Source organism: Balaenoptera ricei, chromosome 19, assembly GCF_028023285.1.
Source record: "Balaenoptera ricei isolate mBalRic1 chromosome 19, mBalRic1.hap2, whole genome shotgun sequence".
NCBI classification, from domain to species: Eukaryota; Metazoa; Chordata; class Mammalia; order Artiodactyla; family Balaenopteridae; genus Balaenoptera; species Balaenoptera ricei.
The window spans coordinates 62,552,168-62,569,983 of record NC_082657.1 but is presented as its reverse complement, the minus strand read 5'-3'; the positions used below and the strand labels follow the sequence as shown (position 1 = coordinate 62,569,983).

At 55.9% G+C, this 17,816-nt stretch overlaps 1 protein-coding gene across 9 annotated transcripts in view; it reads right to left on the bottom strand.

The window, feature by feature from the left end:
* The window catches only part of BANP (BTG3 associated nuclear protein), a 103,083-nt gene that overhangs the window by 31,128 nt on the left and 54,139 nt on the right, over window positions 1–17,816 (bottom strand). For all 9 annotated transcript variants that reach the window (XM_059904757.1, XM_059904764.1, XM_059904760.1 and 6 more), the window contains 2 exons: window positions 10,148–10,387; window positions 3,559–3,726 (listed from right to left, as the gene is read on the bottom strand). In XM_059904757.1, coding sequence (XP_059760740.1) covers window positions 3,559–3,726; window positions 10,148–10,387 — 408 coding nt within the window. The remainder of the gene's footprint in view (window positions 1–3,558; window positions 3,727–10,147; window positions 10,388–17,816) is intronic.

Sequence of the window (17,816 nt, the reverse complement as noted above, 5' to 3'; positions counted from 1 at the left end):
GTATATACATATTTTTGTTCTAAAGAATGGATTACTCAAAAAGACTTCTAAAGATAAAAACATACTACATTAGAATGAAATTCTGTGAGAAGTAGAATGCTGATATGAATGGAAAGAGGAAAAAGATATAAAATGTCTGATTCTTGAAGAAAAGAATTTTCATGCATTTTTTAATAGCTTAATGGTGGGTAACAAATTGACATGGTATAGATTCCACTGGCTGCCTTTTAAAAAGTTACAATAAAACAGTGTTAAGATGTTAATCCTTACAAAATTCAAGTTATTGAATTTACCACGTCATCAATAGCTCCCTCTAATTACGCAACGTGAAGACCAATTTAAATCTATGTTTTACAATCAATACTGACATCAAAGTGCAGTGCAAAAAATTGCATCTGTTACTTGCTTGTGGTCAAGAATAATCCAAGAGATACGGCAAGTGACCCCAGGCAAGGACTCACGCCGAGGGAGGACCACAGTCCCCGGCAGTGACACGGAAAGGGCAGCCCCTCAAAGGCCTCGCCCCACTGGCCGCGCTCCCCCATGTCCAGAGAGACACACAGTCAGGAGCTGGTTCTCTGCGACCCTAACGTTCTGGGCCCTACACGGGTGCTCCCCAGTGAGAGCTGTGGGGAAAAGCGCTGGGGGCGGAGGTTCACGCAGTAAAACGCAGCCACCTTAAACTCAAGCACATATGAAAGTTCACGCGGTGTGGCCAGACAGCAGTGTGAGATACAAACGTTTTAATAAACTGATATTTTAAAAATCCCTTGAAAACCAGTGATGTTGTGGTCTGTGTTCAAATTGGCAGTACTAATTCAGCTTTAAATACACCAGCCTCGGCTCAGAATCTCCCTTGTAGCATTTGTCTGCTGATACTTCAAAAGAGAACATGACAACTCCAGCTGGAATTACTACCAATTCCAAATTAACGGAATCCTGGCTAAATTACATGTTCCTGGATTATGTCTGTCACCAGAATAGCCTTAAGGACCAGATTCGCTGGGTCAGGCCACGAGTCCGCAGGAAGAACAAGGACGACATCCCAGAGGCCCTTTAATCAAGCACCCTGTGCTGTATCGAGTTTGGGCCAAGTAGGCAGTGCGTTAAAGTAGAAGAATATCCAGTCAACAGAAAGTTACAGAACAACGTACTTCCAAAAGAGTTTGATAAAAGAAGAACATGGTCCGTGTTTCCCTCAAAACTCCCAGGGCTCCAGCGCCCGAGGAGGGGCCGCCCTCTGGCTTCCAGCGGACCACCCGAGAGCAGTCCAGACCCGTCCCAGAGCCCGGAACTCGCCCCTCGTGCTTCCCAGACATACAGCACCTGAGGGAAAGCGGGTGCGACGGTGTCGGCCTCCCTCAAGTGCTCCTTAAAAAGGTGCACCTTGACCCCCGCCCCGACGCGGTGCCCCCTGCTGCACAACCCAGGCACAGAGACCGGGTGGGCGGAGGCAGCAAGGTGCCAGGTGGCACCACGGCGTCCGTCCTCCGAGGCCCAGAAGGCAGCTGGCCCATCAGGACGACACAGAGGGCCCCCTGCTCCTGAGAAAGCACCCATCACTCTGGCCATGGACGGTGCTGCTGGAGCCTGCGGACCTTCCCAAGCCACTGGGGCCGGCCAGAGTCCATTCTGAGACACACGTCCTGAGGCTCAGCACCTGCCCGGCCACGGCACTGAAGAGCCCCTCATGGTGGCCATTCGCCACCCGCAAGAGGCCACGGGACCAACAGCAGCACTGAGAGTTGCTCAGACCCACAGCCTGGGGACCTCCCTGGTGGTGCAGTGGTTAAGAATCCGCCTGCCAACTAAACCCGTGCGCCACAACTACTGAAGCCCGCGCACCTAGAGCCCGTGCTCTGCAGCAAGAGAAGCCACCGCAATGAGAAGCCCATGCACCGCAACGAAGAGTAGCCCCCGCTCGCCTCAACTAGAGAAAGCCCACGCACAGCAACGAAGACCCAACGCGGCCAAAAAGAAAAAGAAAAACAAAACCAAAACCAAACCCACAGCCTCTTAGGAGGAACCCTGACGTGTTTATGGACAGAAAAACAGAGGAACTGAAGACACATGACTACCATTAAACTGAATTACTGTCATTCAACTGAAAGAAACACTAATAACTGGAAGAAAAACAAACAACAAGTGAGCGAGGGTAAAGACAAAGCATGACATCACCAGCCCGTGATGGAGATCAGACCTGAGGGGCAAAGGCCACCTGAGTCCCCAACCACAAGGTCAGAAGCGGATGCAAGGTGGCCGGCCCAGCAGCCCAAGCACAGCTTCAGGACCCAGCACCCTCCTGCTCCCACGTGGTCCGGACAGGCTCGGGGCCTCACGCAGGTGCTGGCTGGCAACGCCCAGCCTCAGACCGCCGCCCGGAGGCAGGATCTGAACTGAACACGATCCCGAGCGGCCCGCCTGCAAGTCAGCTCGTCACGTGTCCCGGGCACCTCCAGAGGTGGGGACGCGGGTTCCACAGCCCGCCTCATCTGATGGGGACCGGCACTGAGCACGGCCGTGCTGGCCAGGCGGCCCCGGGGTAAGACGGCAGATCCCCGGCCACGATGAAACCTGCATCCCTGGAGCCACAGCCCCCACGCCTACCCTCTTAGGACCACAGAGCCAGTCCGGTTCGGCAAGGAGCCACCCCCAGCGGGCCCCCAACTGCTACCTAAGTTCCCATGACAGAATCCTGGTGGTGACAGAAAGGCCAGACTCCTCACTGAGAGACTCTTCAATGCAGGTCCCGCACAGAAGCTCTGCTCGGGGCATGACCTGTCTGGCCCACGAGAGTCGGCCACCCCCAGCTTGCATGATTCACATGGCAAGTTAAGGCCAAGTGTCCGATAACCACCAAACCACCGAGGAAAACCGCTTCCTGCGGTCTGGCTCAGAAAGATTCATAAACCTGCGAGGACTCCAGGTGACCTGGTTTGTCACTGCAGCGTTTCCAGAACGAGAGTTCCGCCCACCCTGCCCACTGCTGCCCCTGAATCCCGGTCCCGACCCCGGTCAGGGCTCAGGTCCTGAGAGCCACTGGCAAGGGAGCGTCTGCAGGAGTTAAAAAACCATTTCCGTTACAACGTTTTGAGACATCTTCGGTGACAAGCGATGCTGGTCTCCTTGTCACTCCTGGCGAACTTTCCCAGCTGTCCTTTCAATGCCTGAAAAGAAAGCCTAAGAGCTTCCCGTTATCTTGAGGATGAGTATAACCGAGGCTGCGTCCTCACCACGGCAGTAACGAGCACGACTTAGGCTTCACCCCAGCCTTCACCTGCAGGCGCCACACAGATGGTGACAGTGACAGCGAGTCAGCGACGTGCTGACCCCCCAGGCAGAGGGAGCAGCGCTCAGGGCGGCGTCCGAGGTGGTCCTGGCCCGGCTCCTGCCGCTACAGCTGAGCCCAGGATGCCCTCCACCTAGACAACTGCCACGCAAGCCTCTCGGGGTCCGGCCGAGGCTCCCCGCCTCTCACAGGGCACGTGCGGGCACAGAACCATGGTTCTCGCACTGACCGCCCCCGGGGCCACCTGCCTGGGCCACCCCGCGTCGTACCTGAGGCGCCGTACGAGGACGAGGACGGGGTTCTCCTGGAGAAGCTCTTGACGGCCAGGCTCTGGCCTCGCTGTTTTCGCCGCCAGGCCGTCCGACACTTGGAGTCGATGCTCTGTTTGATTCGATACCAGTCGGATTCCGTGATTCCAAATTTATAGAAGAGGTGACCTGCAAGAACACACCCGAGGGGAGGCTCTGTGAGGCGCGGGCCTTCCGCGCGGCCGGCGGTCAGGGCGCAGCGCCAACAGGAAGCGTGACGGGCGAGAGCCGCCTCAGGCCTACCTGTCGGGTGCAATGATCGCTTTTCATTTATTCAGCCTTAACCTATCTGACGTGATCCACCCCCACCAGATGGAGTCGGGCAACAAGCTGGAGGTGAGGGTTCCCACAAGCGTCCTGGAGGCCCCGCGCCCCAACTGTCCACCCTGGTTTCACGCGCGGCCTCTCAGGTCCTGAGGCCGAGACAGGACACCAGCTTGTTCCTCCTTGCTCGCGCCTGCCTGGCTGCCTCCTTCCCTCCTCTCAAGTCTCGGCTCCCGCATGAGCTCAGGACCCTCCCCTCAACCAGCCCACTTCACCCCAGGGTCCTCCCACCGCCACCCCTGTCCCGGCGCTCTAACACTTTAGAGAACTTAGATACTGATGGCGTTTACTCCGCCTCCCCCACAAACACAGGTATCTTTGCTCTCCTCATCCACGCCTGCCGAGAGCCCAGAATGTCCAGGCGCATGACAGATGCTTACGCATTTGTTGTCTAAATGCTGGTTACAACTCATCTGAAGACTTTCTTCCACTGCTACTTGAGTCTGAGGCTTGCGGAACTTCCCTTGCCTCTCCATCTGCCTCCCTCCATCAGAATGAAACTCCCTAAGGGCGGACATAATCCACTCCCTGGGGCCCCCACCGCACGCCCAGCCCAGCCAAGTGGGCATCACCTCCACTGAACCGCTGGCCGCAGAGGGCGGAGCAGCCCTCTGGCACCCACGCTGTCCGCCCCTGCGTTACGGCGAGCTCTCAGTGCGTGATGTGGGCATCTGAGACCCCTTACCGGCAAGGAGGAAACCGGGTGGCAAATGGAGACCCCTCCCTGCCAGCCCGCCCACCTCTCACTGGACCACTTCACCTCTTCCTTGTGCTGAATCAACAGGGAGTAATGGTCAGGAACACAGGAACCACAAAAAATGCTTTTCAACAGGGTGACCTCCTTTCTAGCTGGTCATGAAGCTTCGCAGATTAACGGGAAAATAAATGGATGAAATTCAAAAATTTAATAATAAAAAGATTCAGCTGGAAAACTTGCTGTTTTGGCTACGAAGAGCATCCAGTTTGGAGTGTCTGCTGAGAGATCATTTGAGGCCCAATCCCTAAACTCTGCTCTGTGGAGAGCACAGACCCTAGGAATAATCAAAACAAAGGAAGTCTTTGTTTTCTTAACTACTGTATTAAGTTTCTTTTGTCTTGGAAAGACACTTAACTTTTTTGTGAACCTAAGCCTAAGGCATTTTTGACTCCAAACAGAATGACAACCAAAATGTCTGTCACCTTGATAAAAAGAAATTGAGTTAAGGAGGGGCAGGGTTTACAGGATCAGAGAGAAGATGAACTGCAAGGTGACGTCTCAGCCCCACTTTGTCCTCCTGCAGAAAAGGAAGCACATAAGGAGGTGGCACCTCTTTGCTGGTTTTCAGGTCATCTCTAAACTAACTGGAGTCATCGCAACATTTACTGAGCCGGCTCAGTACCGGCTCCATGCCGGGTACGGCTCTAGATGCAGGCTTGGGGCTCACAAAGTTCCCGCCAGTTACCCACTTGAGTGACAAGAGAACCCAACTACCAACTGTAGTTACCACAGAACTCAAATACTGACTGAGCCCAACTATGAGAACAAGAACCGTATAGTCACAAGGGGACCCGACCACTAAGTACAGCTGTACAGTCACAGGAGGAGCCAACTACCCACTACAGCTACAGAGGAGCCCAAATACAGGCAAAGAAGTGGTGACCACACGTATCCAACCACCTCATTAGGTACCTGCTCCAATAAAGAAGGGCACCCTGCAGACCACCCTCAGATCCGCTCATGCCTTCCCACACAAGAAAAACACCTTCCGAATGCCTCTAGGGATTAATGAGATCATGCAAAATTCCAAAGCTTGTTAGTAATAGAAGAGAATATATACAACACACACGTGGGCACACAAACGTAAGAAATGAGCGAAAACGTTAATACTTAAATTCAACTTTGTAAAACCAATCTGCCAGTTCAAAACCTGGCTTACATCCTTCGAAGAAAAAACGTACATTCGTAGAGTTCTGCATTAGCCATTTTAAAATTCTTCTAAGACATCTTATTACATAGTTCCTTCCAACAGTGACTCAAGACTCCAGCTCGATGGCCAATGCCCCCGTGAAGGCTGCCAGGAAACACTAAGGAAGGCGCCAGCAGCACCAATGCCTCCCCCACCGAGAGCGTGGTGCAGGAGGGCACAGGGGGCTCGGCTCCGCCCCAGGAGCCTCATGGGTGGGCTTCCTCTGACTTTGCTAAAGGCGTTCAACTTTTCTGCCAGCCTTGAGCAACCTCAGCTGAGTGAAAGGAGGAGGAACCTCTTACAATGAGTGATAAAAAGATTACTTTGAATTAACTGGTATTTCACACTTGCTGAAGCATTTTATCTCCAGTCATTTGATGCTCCTAAGAAAACCTCCTGAAGTAAGAAGTCAATCTCCTCACTTCAGCTCCAAACCGAGTTATCAGTGAGGAGTGGGAACCAGCCTTAAAATTCCGGCCTCCGGCGCCCACCCAAGTGGAGAAGAAACGGCCACAGAAAGCCCAGCAGCGCCTCCCTCTGCCCGGACAGCAGGGGGCGCCCGGCCGGACGCTCGGGAGCCGGGGAGGAGGTGGCGGCACCCCCCCCCCCGCGGCCTGGACACGGTCTCCTCCGCAGACGAGCCACGTAGCCCCCCAGCAGCCCGGGGAGACGAAGCAGCGGGCAGGCCCTGCGCTGCTCCCAAGTGCTGCCCGGGCGCCCCCCGAAGATCTGAGCGGGGTCCCGTCCCTGCTGGCCACCTCCCCCTTTCCAGAACGCCCATCGCTGACACTGGTGGTTCCCGGCTCTCATGTGAGCCCCACGAGGGGGCTTGTAATCCTGTGTCCTTGCGGAGGGGCGTGGGGTGGGCTTATCGGTCACAAAGGAATGAAAACCAGGGCACTGCTAACATAGCCTCAAGTTCCAGGGAGAGGGAAGTAGAAACCTGAGCGCTGGCAACTGACTTCTTCAAGTGACGGTCTCAGCTCCCGTGTGGGCACCGCGGGGTCCAGCGTCCCGGCCACAGAGCCAGGCTGGCCCCCTCTCCCCACACAGGGGAGCCCCATGCGCTGGGCACGGCGCCGTGAGTGACGCCGCTCCTCGGTGCATGAGGAGAGCCCGGGGGCCGCGGTCGGCCGCTCCAAGGTGACTGTGAGCCGGGGCGCCCACTCGCCTCCGTTCTCACAGGCTCCGCCCCGCCACCAGCCCACAATGACCACGACTTCCTCCCAGCTCCCAGAGACACATGCTGGGCCCAGAGGAGCCTGATCGCCCAGGTTCCAAAGAACCCAGGCCCTGCGTACTGTGCTGAAGTGTCCCCCAGAATTCACGTCCGTTCCAGGACCTGGGAGCGTGACCTCCCTTGGACACAGGGTCCCTGCAGACGTGATTAAGTAACTGCAGATGCAGTCACACTGGAGTGCAGTGCGCTCTAAGTGCAGGATGACTGCTGCCCTCAGGAGGAGAGGAGACACACAGACGCACACAGGAGCAGACGGCCGCTTGACGACGGCCACGGAGACTGGAGCTACGCTGCAGGACACACTCATCCGCAGCCCTCGGAGGCAGCGTGGCCCTGCCGGCGCCGTGGCCTCAGCCTCGTGGCCCCAGACCCGGACAGGGCACCGTGTTGTCGGCGGAGCTCGGTACGGCAGCCCCGGGCCACTCAGGCAGCCCGCCGCACGCGAGTGAAGCCCCGGCAGCAGCACCGTCTGCCCCGGGGGACTGACCCGACGACAGTCCTCCGTGGACACGTGACTCCTCCATCTGCGCCCAAGCTGCTGGGGGGCTCGTGGGATCTCAGCACGTCGGCGCCCCGCTCACGGACGTCCTCAAGGACCTGCCGACGCTGGGGAGCGCGCCCACCTCACCTCTGGTCTCATCAGATCAGCCAGGCGTGTCCCGCAGCCTAAGCAGACGCCTATGCGACCCACCGGTAAAAACCCTAAGAACTAAGGCTATAACATTCTCAATTCGAGGGGGAAAAAGGCAACTGCTACATTCTTAGGTCATATGCCTTATGAAAGCATGGCCAATTTTTTTAAAGTTACAATAATGATCTACTTTTGCACAGAGCACACAAGCTACACGGCTGCTTATCCAAATTTCTGGGAGGCCCGTCAACCCTTGGGAACCCTGAAGAAGGTGGCATACCGCACGACTTCTCTCTCCCTCAGTAACTTTGTTCCCTTGCTAGAAGAAGTGCCTATGTGTTTCAAAATGCTGATTTTTTTCCCTTAAAAAAGAAAGGGAGGAAAATACTTCTGACAATCAGAAAAGAGAAATGTTAAGTCCAGCCTTGTCCACAGCAAGGTGGGCATGGCTGGTGGTGGCAAATGTACATTCTCTGGGTCAGGAATTCCTCTATTTTAAGGACACCCACAGGCTTCCCCTGCCTGAAAAAGAAACTGTAGGGACTTCCCTGGCGGTCCAGTGGTTAAGATTCCGCGCTTCCAATGCAAAAGGCATGGGTTCGATCACTGGCTGGGGACCTAAGATCCCACATGCTGCACAGCGAGACCAAAAACTCAGAAAAAAAAAAGAAAAAGAAAAAACTGTACGCTAAATGTACAGGGCGATTTGGGCTGCTTACACACAGCAGCTGTCCGCACGGCTCCCAGCCAGCCCCCAGACACCCCCCCCACCATTCTCCCAGGCACAGGAGCCTCCGAGAGAACACAGGCAGGCCGGCCTCGCACCAAAACACTCTCCAGCCCACCGCTGGCTCCACTGTAAGCACGACCACCCGGCTTGTAACTCAGAAGCTCGGGGCAGTAAACCTACCACCCGCTGCCTAGAGAACCGGTGACCCCTGCAACACGCAGCAGCCATGGCGGCCCCCAGGTGACCCTCAGGCCAAGCCTGACATCCCGGCTCATGTTTCCAGAAGCCCTGGCATCAGCCGGCGCGCTGTGAGGGTCCCGGCTGGCACCGTGCTCTAGAGCGGGGACGCTGCCTGCCATGAAAGCAACATTCTTTTGGAACACGGTCACGCCCATCGGTCCGCGTTGTGAGAACGGCTGCCTTCAGAGCCAGGTAGGCACGACCCAGGCCTCACAAAGCCTAGAACACAGACGGCAAAGTCCTTACGCATCTGTCAGTTGGCCCGGGCTCTGCCCACCGTGCCCGGCTTTCTTCCCCTCCGAGGGCTGACCTCAGCGTGTCCCACGGGTGGGTTCTCAGGAGCCACCCCACATGATTCCCAGGCTCCGAGACACACACGGGGACTCGGAATGGCCGGGGCCATGAGCTGGGGACCAGGAGGACGAGCCCCCTGGGGTGAGGCAGGGACCAGACGCCCTGCTGAGTACCTGTCAGGAAAACCTGCAGCCAGACCACACCCCAGCTTCCACCAAGGTCGGCGTGCAGACGCAGGAAAGACCTCTCCGCCCTGTGCGTGAAGGCTCCTGGAGAGCTCCTCTCCCTGCTTCTCACCGCCCCTCACCCAAAGGCCCGGGGATCGCCGTCAGAGCTCTGTGTGAGCAACGAGCTCCCCCGGGCAGGATGGCACCCCTTCTCTGTTGTGAGATGGTGAACTCTGGGTAACCTGTTTTCCATTCTGTCTTGCTAACTTAGATTTAAATTTCACGCCAGCCGCAGCGGCTCTCCAGCACCAGGTTTTTCAGACGTGGCCACCTAACCCTTCTGCTGGAAGCCTACTTGCTTCTTTCGTGTCTTTGTCGTAAGCCGTGTCGAACACCTTCTGGGTCGGGCGGGCTCTCAGGTGAGATCAGGCCAGCAGGTGCTGGCGAGAAGGAAGCGGGCAGGCCGCACCCCTTCCAGCTGTCGCCTGGACGATGCCGCCACGACCGACTCCAGCCTGCGCCACCCTCACAGCACGCGGGGGGTCCAGCTCAGCGTGACGAGGTCCCCGGCCACCACCAGCGAGCGCAGCCCAGAACCCCAGCCCTCTGGGACAGGGACGAGGCGGGTGGCCTGCCTGTGCCCCTGGGAAGCCCGGGAGAGGCCGCTGTCAACGGAGGGCAGGGAAGGCTCGGCTCTACCCCTCCTCCCTCCTCGAGGGCGGCCCCAGGTCAGGGGAGGCCAGGGTCTGAAAGGCCCCCACTCCCCGGTGTCTTTGCCGCAGGCCAGGCCCTGGGCAGCCCTTCCTAAAGGAAACGTTCAATCCACAAACTCCTCTCCTGGCTCCGTGACCAGATCCGACCCAGAGCCCCCTCCCCCTGACAGCATGGCAGCATGGGTCCCGCCCCGCTGCACCCACCGCCAGCGGAGCCTTCCCACGAGGGACGGGGGTGGCAGCAGACACAGGCGGCCGCACTTACAGCGGATGCCGTAGATGGTCAGGGGGTCGAGCTGCTTCTTGCCGTGCTTGCCCTGGCCCGAGAGGTTGGAGACGGCCTGCACCTCGCGGTGGAAGAGGTAGTCCAGCAGCGTGAGCGCCATCTTCTCGGCGGTGCGGCAGTTGGTGCTGATGTGCAGCATATCGGAGGGGATGATGGCACAGCGCACCCGCATCTCGGGGTTGTTCTCGTCCCCCAGCCACGTCCCGTTCGGGTAGTCCTCTGCAAGAGAGAGGGGTCTCGGTGAGCTCCAGCGACTCCCCCCGCTCTCTCTACCTCCAGCGAGGCAGCCCGGGGCGTTCACAGGACAGGCAGTGGGCCCACAGAGAGAAAGAGGGCAGCTGGCGCTCCTCCCGCCCAGGCGGAGAGGCGGGAGACCCCCTGTCTGCAAGCCCACCGGCACCCCGCCGGCTCCGTCTGGGATGAGGGACGATTTCGGAGGCACAGAGTGGGCACTGGGCTTCCCGGCTACACCCTGACCAAGTGGGCCAGTGCCCCCCGCCCAGCCTCCCTCTCTGTCACAGCCTGCCAGGAGCTGCAGGATTGACCCTGTGTGTGAAAGGGCTTGACGGTTGTCAAACAAACATCAACTTTAAAAAGCCTTATCCTTTGGCAAAAGGAAACTCCACTTATGATCACAAATCAAGAGAACTCTTGACTCTGCTTGGACACCTGGCCGCTTTCCAAACGCTCCCTTCTGATCCTAACGTGGAGGCAAGTTAAGGTGTGAGAGGCGGCCCCTGAAAGCACCAGCGCTGGGGCGGGGGTGGGGGGTGGCGGCGATAAGGGGGAGAGTTAGAACCTCTAAGAGGGACCCAGCTTCCTGCGGAGGCCAGCGGGCCTTTAAGTCGTGTCCCAGCCAGGGTCATCACTGTTTTAAGATTTCTCAGGCGATTTGTTTTGAAATGTCCTGATATTTACATTCTGGCCTCTATGCGCAAAGAAGGCCCCACAGAGGGCAGCCAGCCCCGCCTGGCTTTGCCGCAGGCCTGGAGCAGAGCACGAGGCCCAGAGGCCAGCCGGTCTGTGACTCGCACCCCCTGCCCTGCCACGCCACAGGCAGCGGCTCCCAGCCGGGCTCCTGAGTCACACGACGTCCTCCGACGCCAGGCGAGGCTCTGCAACCCCATCAGGACGACCGCGTCACCACTGGGCCGGGGCGGCCTCTGGAAGGGCCGGGGAGGCTGAGCTCCTGACTTTAGCTAAGGACAGAGAACAAATCACAAACCTGATTTTTGGAACTCGGAATAAGAGATAGGTCAGAAGAATCATTTCTCAGGAACACGGATGGTTTAGAAGTGAAGAGGGAGAGCTACGAGCACAGGCTCGGATACGTGCAGTTTTCTCGCCGGCAGCCACCTGTTACGTTTACCTGCCTACAGGAAAGCTAGTGGACACGTGATCTAAACGTGGATGGGAAGCGACTTCTAGAGGCGCTCTCAGTCACCCCTGGAATGCCAAGAAGGCTCCAACTCCTGGGGAGTTTATTAGTTTACCTACAGATACTGGGCAACTCTATGCCTGGCACTGGGTCTAGTGCTCAGGATCTAAACCCTCAGCGAGTGTAGAATCACAGGCTTAATTACGCCAAACAGAGTGGAAGGACCACCCTCCCTCCACCTGCGGCCATCAAGCCACGAAGCAAGTAGAGGGAGGGACAGGGAGGGGAGTGGGAGGGGAGGGGAGGGGCAGGCCGCTGCGGGAGGGGCGCCGCGTGGGGCACAAGGACAGTGGGCTGCGGGCTCCACCCCAACCGCCACGGGGCCAGAGAGCCTTGCGCTTTTCTCAGGAACAAGTATCATGAATTCTACAAGGCCGGCTCCCGCGTTTAGATAATACCTTTAAAGCAAAGTAAACGCTGGGCAGGAGCTCAGCATCCTTTTCCAAACCGTGAGTCAACGTCTCATCAAAGTGACGCTGAGCGTGCGTGGAGGTGGCGGGATGGCCGTTCCGTCCAAGAGGGAGGCTGGCTCGGCTTCTCCACCACTGACTCCAACTGAGAGCCGGCTTCCCCAGGGGCTGCCCGCACACGCGCCCCCTCCTCGGCTCCCCAGCCCCGGAAGCACCCTCTTCGCCAGGGCCCTCGCACATGCACCACGACAGAACCAGAAGCTGCGGGGCTGGGGGTTGGGGGGCAGGGACAGAGTCCTGCCAGCCCCCAGCAAGGGGCCTCGTCTCTCTGGCCGGGGCAAGGAGCGCCCCACCTGTCCAAGCCCCAGACCTGGCCCTACTGCTCCAACAGCGATGCACCAGAGAAAGGGCCACCCTCCTTGCAGATGCCACCCGGGACAGCCTCAGCCTCCCAGCTCCAGCGACAACCGAGAAAGGCGGGGCCACACCACGCCGTCCCACGCACACAGCGGGGGGCACACATGGGTAAAGGCAGACACTGTCAAACTGATCCAGGAGGAAGGAACGAAAAAGCGACCTCATCTATTAAACTTAATTCTTAGGAAGGCAAAACACCACGTTAAATGAATGAAAAAGTTCACAAAGGAAAGCCAAGCCTCATTTTTACGTAAAGAATAATCATCCTCAGACTGATCAGAAACTCCCCAGTCTTCATGGATGATCTCTGCGAGCTGTGCTGCAGACGAGAACATGGAAAGGGCCGGACGGGCTCAGTGAGGAAGCGACCGGCTGGCCACCGTGAGCGGGAGGGGGCGCATAGCCACTGGGACGGGCTCCGCGGGCCCGCGAGGGCTGTTTCCTCGCCCAGCTCCCCGCTGACACGTGGCCACGGACGAACGCCCAGCCCCAGAGCTGGCAGACGGGCCTCCAGGAGTATTACCAGGACATTCTGGAGGAGGAAAGATGGCATTTTAAATTCCTACAGGAGATATTATTTCAGGGAATACTGCTCCCCCCAAAAAATAAATTAGTCTAAAAATTAACTATTTTCCCTCCCTATCACTCCAGAAAATAATGGCTTAAACATCTCTGGTAACATAGGGAACTGTCCAGAAAGTTTCTTTCAAACACCTCAAAATGTTGGAAGGCATTTTATAACCTGTCTACAACCTAACTTCCTTCATGCTGTGAGTCTCAGGTGTGTGTGGTCATCTGACCAGCAAGAAGCCCGAGCTAGGCAGACAAGAAACACAGCCTGCAGCACGTCTGACCGACACAGCCACTGCCGTGGGAACAGGGGGCCCCTCCGGGGGCAGGGAGGACCAGGGCTGCACGGTCTCCATCGAGGCACTCCCGGGAGACGGCAGCACCTCCGCGCTCCCTGGCCCCGACGCTCGGGCGCACAATCCTCACCCAGGTGCGCGGGCCACACCTGCTGACTCAGCCCCAAGGCACCTCTGACCGGACCCGAGCCCAGCCTGGGCCCAGCTTCCCACCAGTGACAATGAATCATGTCTTTTAAATATAAAACAAGACGGAGCACCTGCCCACATAAATATTTGAGAAATTTGAGAAATTCGCCTTTTGACAATTCAGAAAGGATATATTTATTTTACTAAAATAGCTTGGTCCAGTTTTGGCATCTGAAACAATAGATTCTAGTGGCTTTATTTAAAAACTACCAGTTGGGTTATAAGAAAAATAAACTTGCTTTCTATTCCAATCATTTAAATCTTTAATTAAATTAACTGACACTGCTAAAAAACCTATTCAAAGAAAAACCTTCAGCAGTAGCTTGAACTTTCTTACCAAACAGTTCAGAATACAAATATTTCTTTTGAGGGTCTATTTTAGTTCTAGGAAAATGAAAGGAACAGGAGAAAGCCCCAAGATGAAAAGGATGACCACAGTCTCAGGGTCGCCAACTTGACATAGAGAAAAAGCAGCTGCCTGTGTCATGCCTCCCCTGCTCCCCACCCGCTGACACGCATGCATACATACATGTGTGTATACGGAATACACACGTGCGTACATGCACGCACACACACGCACAGGCACACGTCCCGAGGTAGTTGATGCACACACCAGCACGCCCACTGACACCAGGGAGCCTCGGTTCCGAGCCACTCGGCTGGGCCCGGGCCTAGGCGTGGGCGTCCCTCTCTCCCAAGTATGGAGCTAATCGCGTGGGGCAAAGACAAGACAGTATCTACTCCGCGCCTCCTACGTGCCAGGACGTCACATGCCTTACCGCAACTCAAGACTCTGAGAAAACGCGGCGCAAGGCGTCACCACTCCTCCAAAGCAAAGGGCGCACTGCGAGCCCTCCGACAGCAGTCTGCACGCCCTGCACGCGTCTCGTGCAGGCTGGGAGGTCACCAGGCCCTCCAGATGCCACCCCGGAACCACGCCCAACCCAGCGGCCGGGCTCTCTCCAAAGACGCCGGTGTTCCGTCCAGGGGGCCCCAGAAGCCTCTGAGTCCTGTGCGGGCAGCTGTGATGGAGGGAAGGGCCCCCAGGATGGGCCACTCGGACCCTTGCTGCCTCGGCTCCCAGACGCCCCGGGCGCCGGTCCCCCTCAGCGGTCACTCACAACAGGCTCGGTCTCTGCGGCCAGGAGAGGGGACCACCAGGGAGGCGTTTCAGTCTCCACCCAAGGGATGGTGACGACGCAGGCTCTGGGGTGAACGGGGTGTCCACACACAGCCCATGGGTCACATGAGGTCAGGTCCTCGAGGCCGGCTCCAGCACCTCCGGGCCAGCCTCCGAGGACACCTCGTGCCCCCCGAGCAGGGATCAGGCTGAGTTTCCATCGGGCTTTTATAAAGGCTGCCCAAGCTGGTTAAGAACTTCTCCACATGTGAGGTGCGGGCTGGGGGTCGGGGGGACCAAGTGGCCCCGGGAAGGGGCTCAAGGAGGCTTTCCAGAGCAGGCCCTGTGGGCCGCCTCCCAGCATGGATCACACTCCGTCCTTAGAAGCTGTCGCCTGTTTCTGAGCCCTTCTGAATTAAGGTGTTTACACCCTGACTGGGAGCCTCGTTCAAGGGTGACACCTGCAGTGAATCGGTAACACTCCAACCAACCACAGAACCTGACAGCTTGCCTTCCTGGCTTTAGACACAGTAAACTGTGTGCCTGTAGCCCAAGCACCTCTGCTTCTTTGGGACTGACGTGACATCTTTAAGCTATGGACAGACTGACAATTTGGGGTTTTTAAACTGGGAATTCGAAAGGGTTAGGTTACACACAGGATAATGCTGTAGGGAAAGGGAAAACACAACGTCTCCGGCACTGCAGCCGATTCCGTCCCCCGAGGCTGGGCCCATCCCACAGAACCACGTGGCCACACCTCGGACGGACGGAGCCCAGCCTCTTCCGGGGAATCCCGCCCGCTGAGCACAGTCATCATGAGCTCAACTGCGACGACAGCGGGTGTCCAAGGAACTTGGCAGGAAGAGCGGGAGCGCTGGGCAGAGACCGGGTGTCCCTATGCTGGGTCCCACGTGCCGACCCGAGACTCGGCGAGGGACGCTGTGACGCCACCCCCCAGCCACTCTTCTCTGATCTGGGACCAGCGACCATTCACTACGGGGTCCTGCACAGAGACCCACTGACGCTGTTACACTAATCCTCTTCCGTAACCCTGCTCTTGTCAGCAGCCAACTTATGGCGGCTGCTGAAATGCGTTTTAGTGTTACCAACCAAATACACAAAGAATTTATGCAGCGACTTCCCTGGCCGTCCAGTCGTTAAGACTTTGCCTTCCAATGTAGGGGGTGCAGGTACGATCTCTGGTCGGGGAGCTAAGATCCCACATGCCTTGCGGCCAAAAAACCAAAACATAAAACAAAACCAATGTTGTAACAAATTCAATAAAGACTTTAAAAATGGTCCCCATCAAAACAAAGCTTTAAAAAAAAAAAGAATTTGTGTTAAGAAAAGTTCATGTAAAATAAATTATGTGAACAAATTCTCAAGAAATGTTTCTGGCTAAATTTCCTCCTCAGCACACGTACAGCTGCAGTTTCGTGAACACAGCTATTTGTACTGATCTTGTTTCGTAGCCCACAGCCCAGCAACACCCCGGAGAAGATGCCCCGGGGTGCCCCCTGCTGTGCCTGACAACCCTCCCAAATCACCTGCTCCTCCCAGACTTTATCTCCCTGCCCTGCCCCCCACCCCAGCACATCACAAATATGTGCGTATAAATCATTTCACTGACTCGGGGCTTTGTAACATACACAAGGCTGATTTCTGACAATAATTCAATTATAACAGAAGTACTTCCCTGTTAAAGGCAAGTACCAAACATTTTACATGCAGGATTAGTCAAGTTCTGTAAGAATTATCAAATGCATAAACAGCAGGAATTTAAAAACTCTTTATTAAGAATCTAACTAAATCCCTTCATTAATGAACAGATCCCATTTTTGGTCCATTTTGGCTTATTTGTTTCTCTGACTCAGTTCACCAGCTTAATCTTTGAACGATGAACCCCCACACACTTTCAGTACTTACCAAAGGTCGGGGTAAACGAAGACCTTGTGCCAGGGAAGAGAAGGGCAAGAGCTAAGAAAGAAGCCTACGGCTCACTGCTTCCCACAGTCAGCGTTTCTCTGATCCAAATGGAGGTGGTGCCGTGACAGCCAGAACTGCCGATTAACGCACGGGTAAATCCCCTGGCACCTCTGCAGTATAATAAAGATCTGCTAGGGGACGGCATGCCAATTCGTGCAGACAATGCGGACTTCTTAAGAAATAGCCATTCTGAAACTCTGTGGTTCTCTGCAATCAGGCACAGAAATACTTTCATAAGAAGAGAAGAACATCTGTCTACGTGCAGCCCTGGGCTCTTATCAGGAAGCAAGATGACTGCACCTAAGGCCGAGCCTCCAGCCCTCCAGCGCCTACATCTTACCCCCATTTCTCTGATAGGAACTAGCTGACTGGACGCTCCCCAGTCGAGCAAGCTATTCTGGTCCCAGGAGGACGCAGGAGGGAAGCAGCGAATCCGACTCTCAGTGCTGCATAAATGTCACAGGATGTTGGCCACATGACGCCACTACAGGCCAGTGCGAGACGTTCGCAGATTAGCTCTTTTGCCCACATTTACGTGCACACACCGGCGGTCTCTGTTCCATCTTCCCAAACCCCGTGCCAACCGAGGTAGCTCAACCTGACATTCTCAGGACATAGAACTGCGGGGTGGGGGCGGGGGGTGGGGAGGGACACCTTCCCGAGGACAGTGGCAGCAAGCTTGCACTCAGACACACAGAAAACCTGTACTTTTTCCCTACAGATCTTAATACTAATAAGCTCAAATTTTGACCCCTTTTTGTAAGCTCACATTAGAGTCAGTCTGCAGTCCCCCCTGAAATATATTTCACATTAATCAGATCACATTAGGGAATACAAACTTAAAAGATGACATTTTTTGTTCTTATGATAACCCCAGACTCCCCCCAAATTATCCAATGTCATGTTTCAGAGCTGAGGCCGTTTAAACCAAACAAACTAGGCCTAAAGTACACAGCCAGACCTACAGGAGTATTTACCCAAAATCCACATGGAAAAAGAATAAGAACAATTAGCTTTCTCTGCAATTGTTGCAGATGTAATTTTCATTCGATATCCACTAAGATGAAGTCAGGAGCACCCCTCGTTTCCTCAAGTCTAATGAGTAAAGAGACTAGCTGCCCTGACCCAGCAATTCCACTCCCAGGTATCAGCCCAAGAAAAATGAAAACATACACAAAAACCTACCCATAAACGTTCAGAGCAGCACTGTTTGTGACAGTCA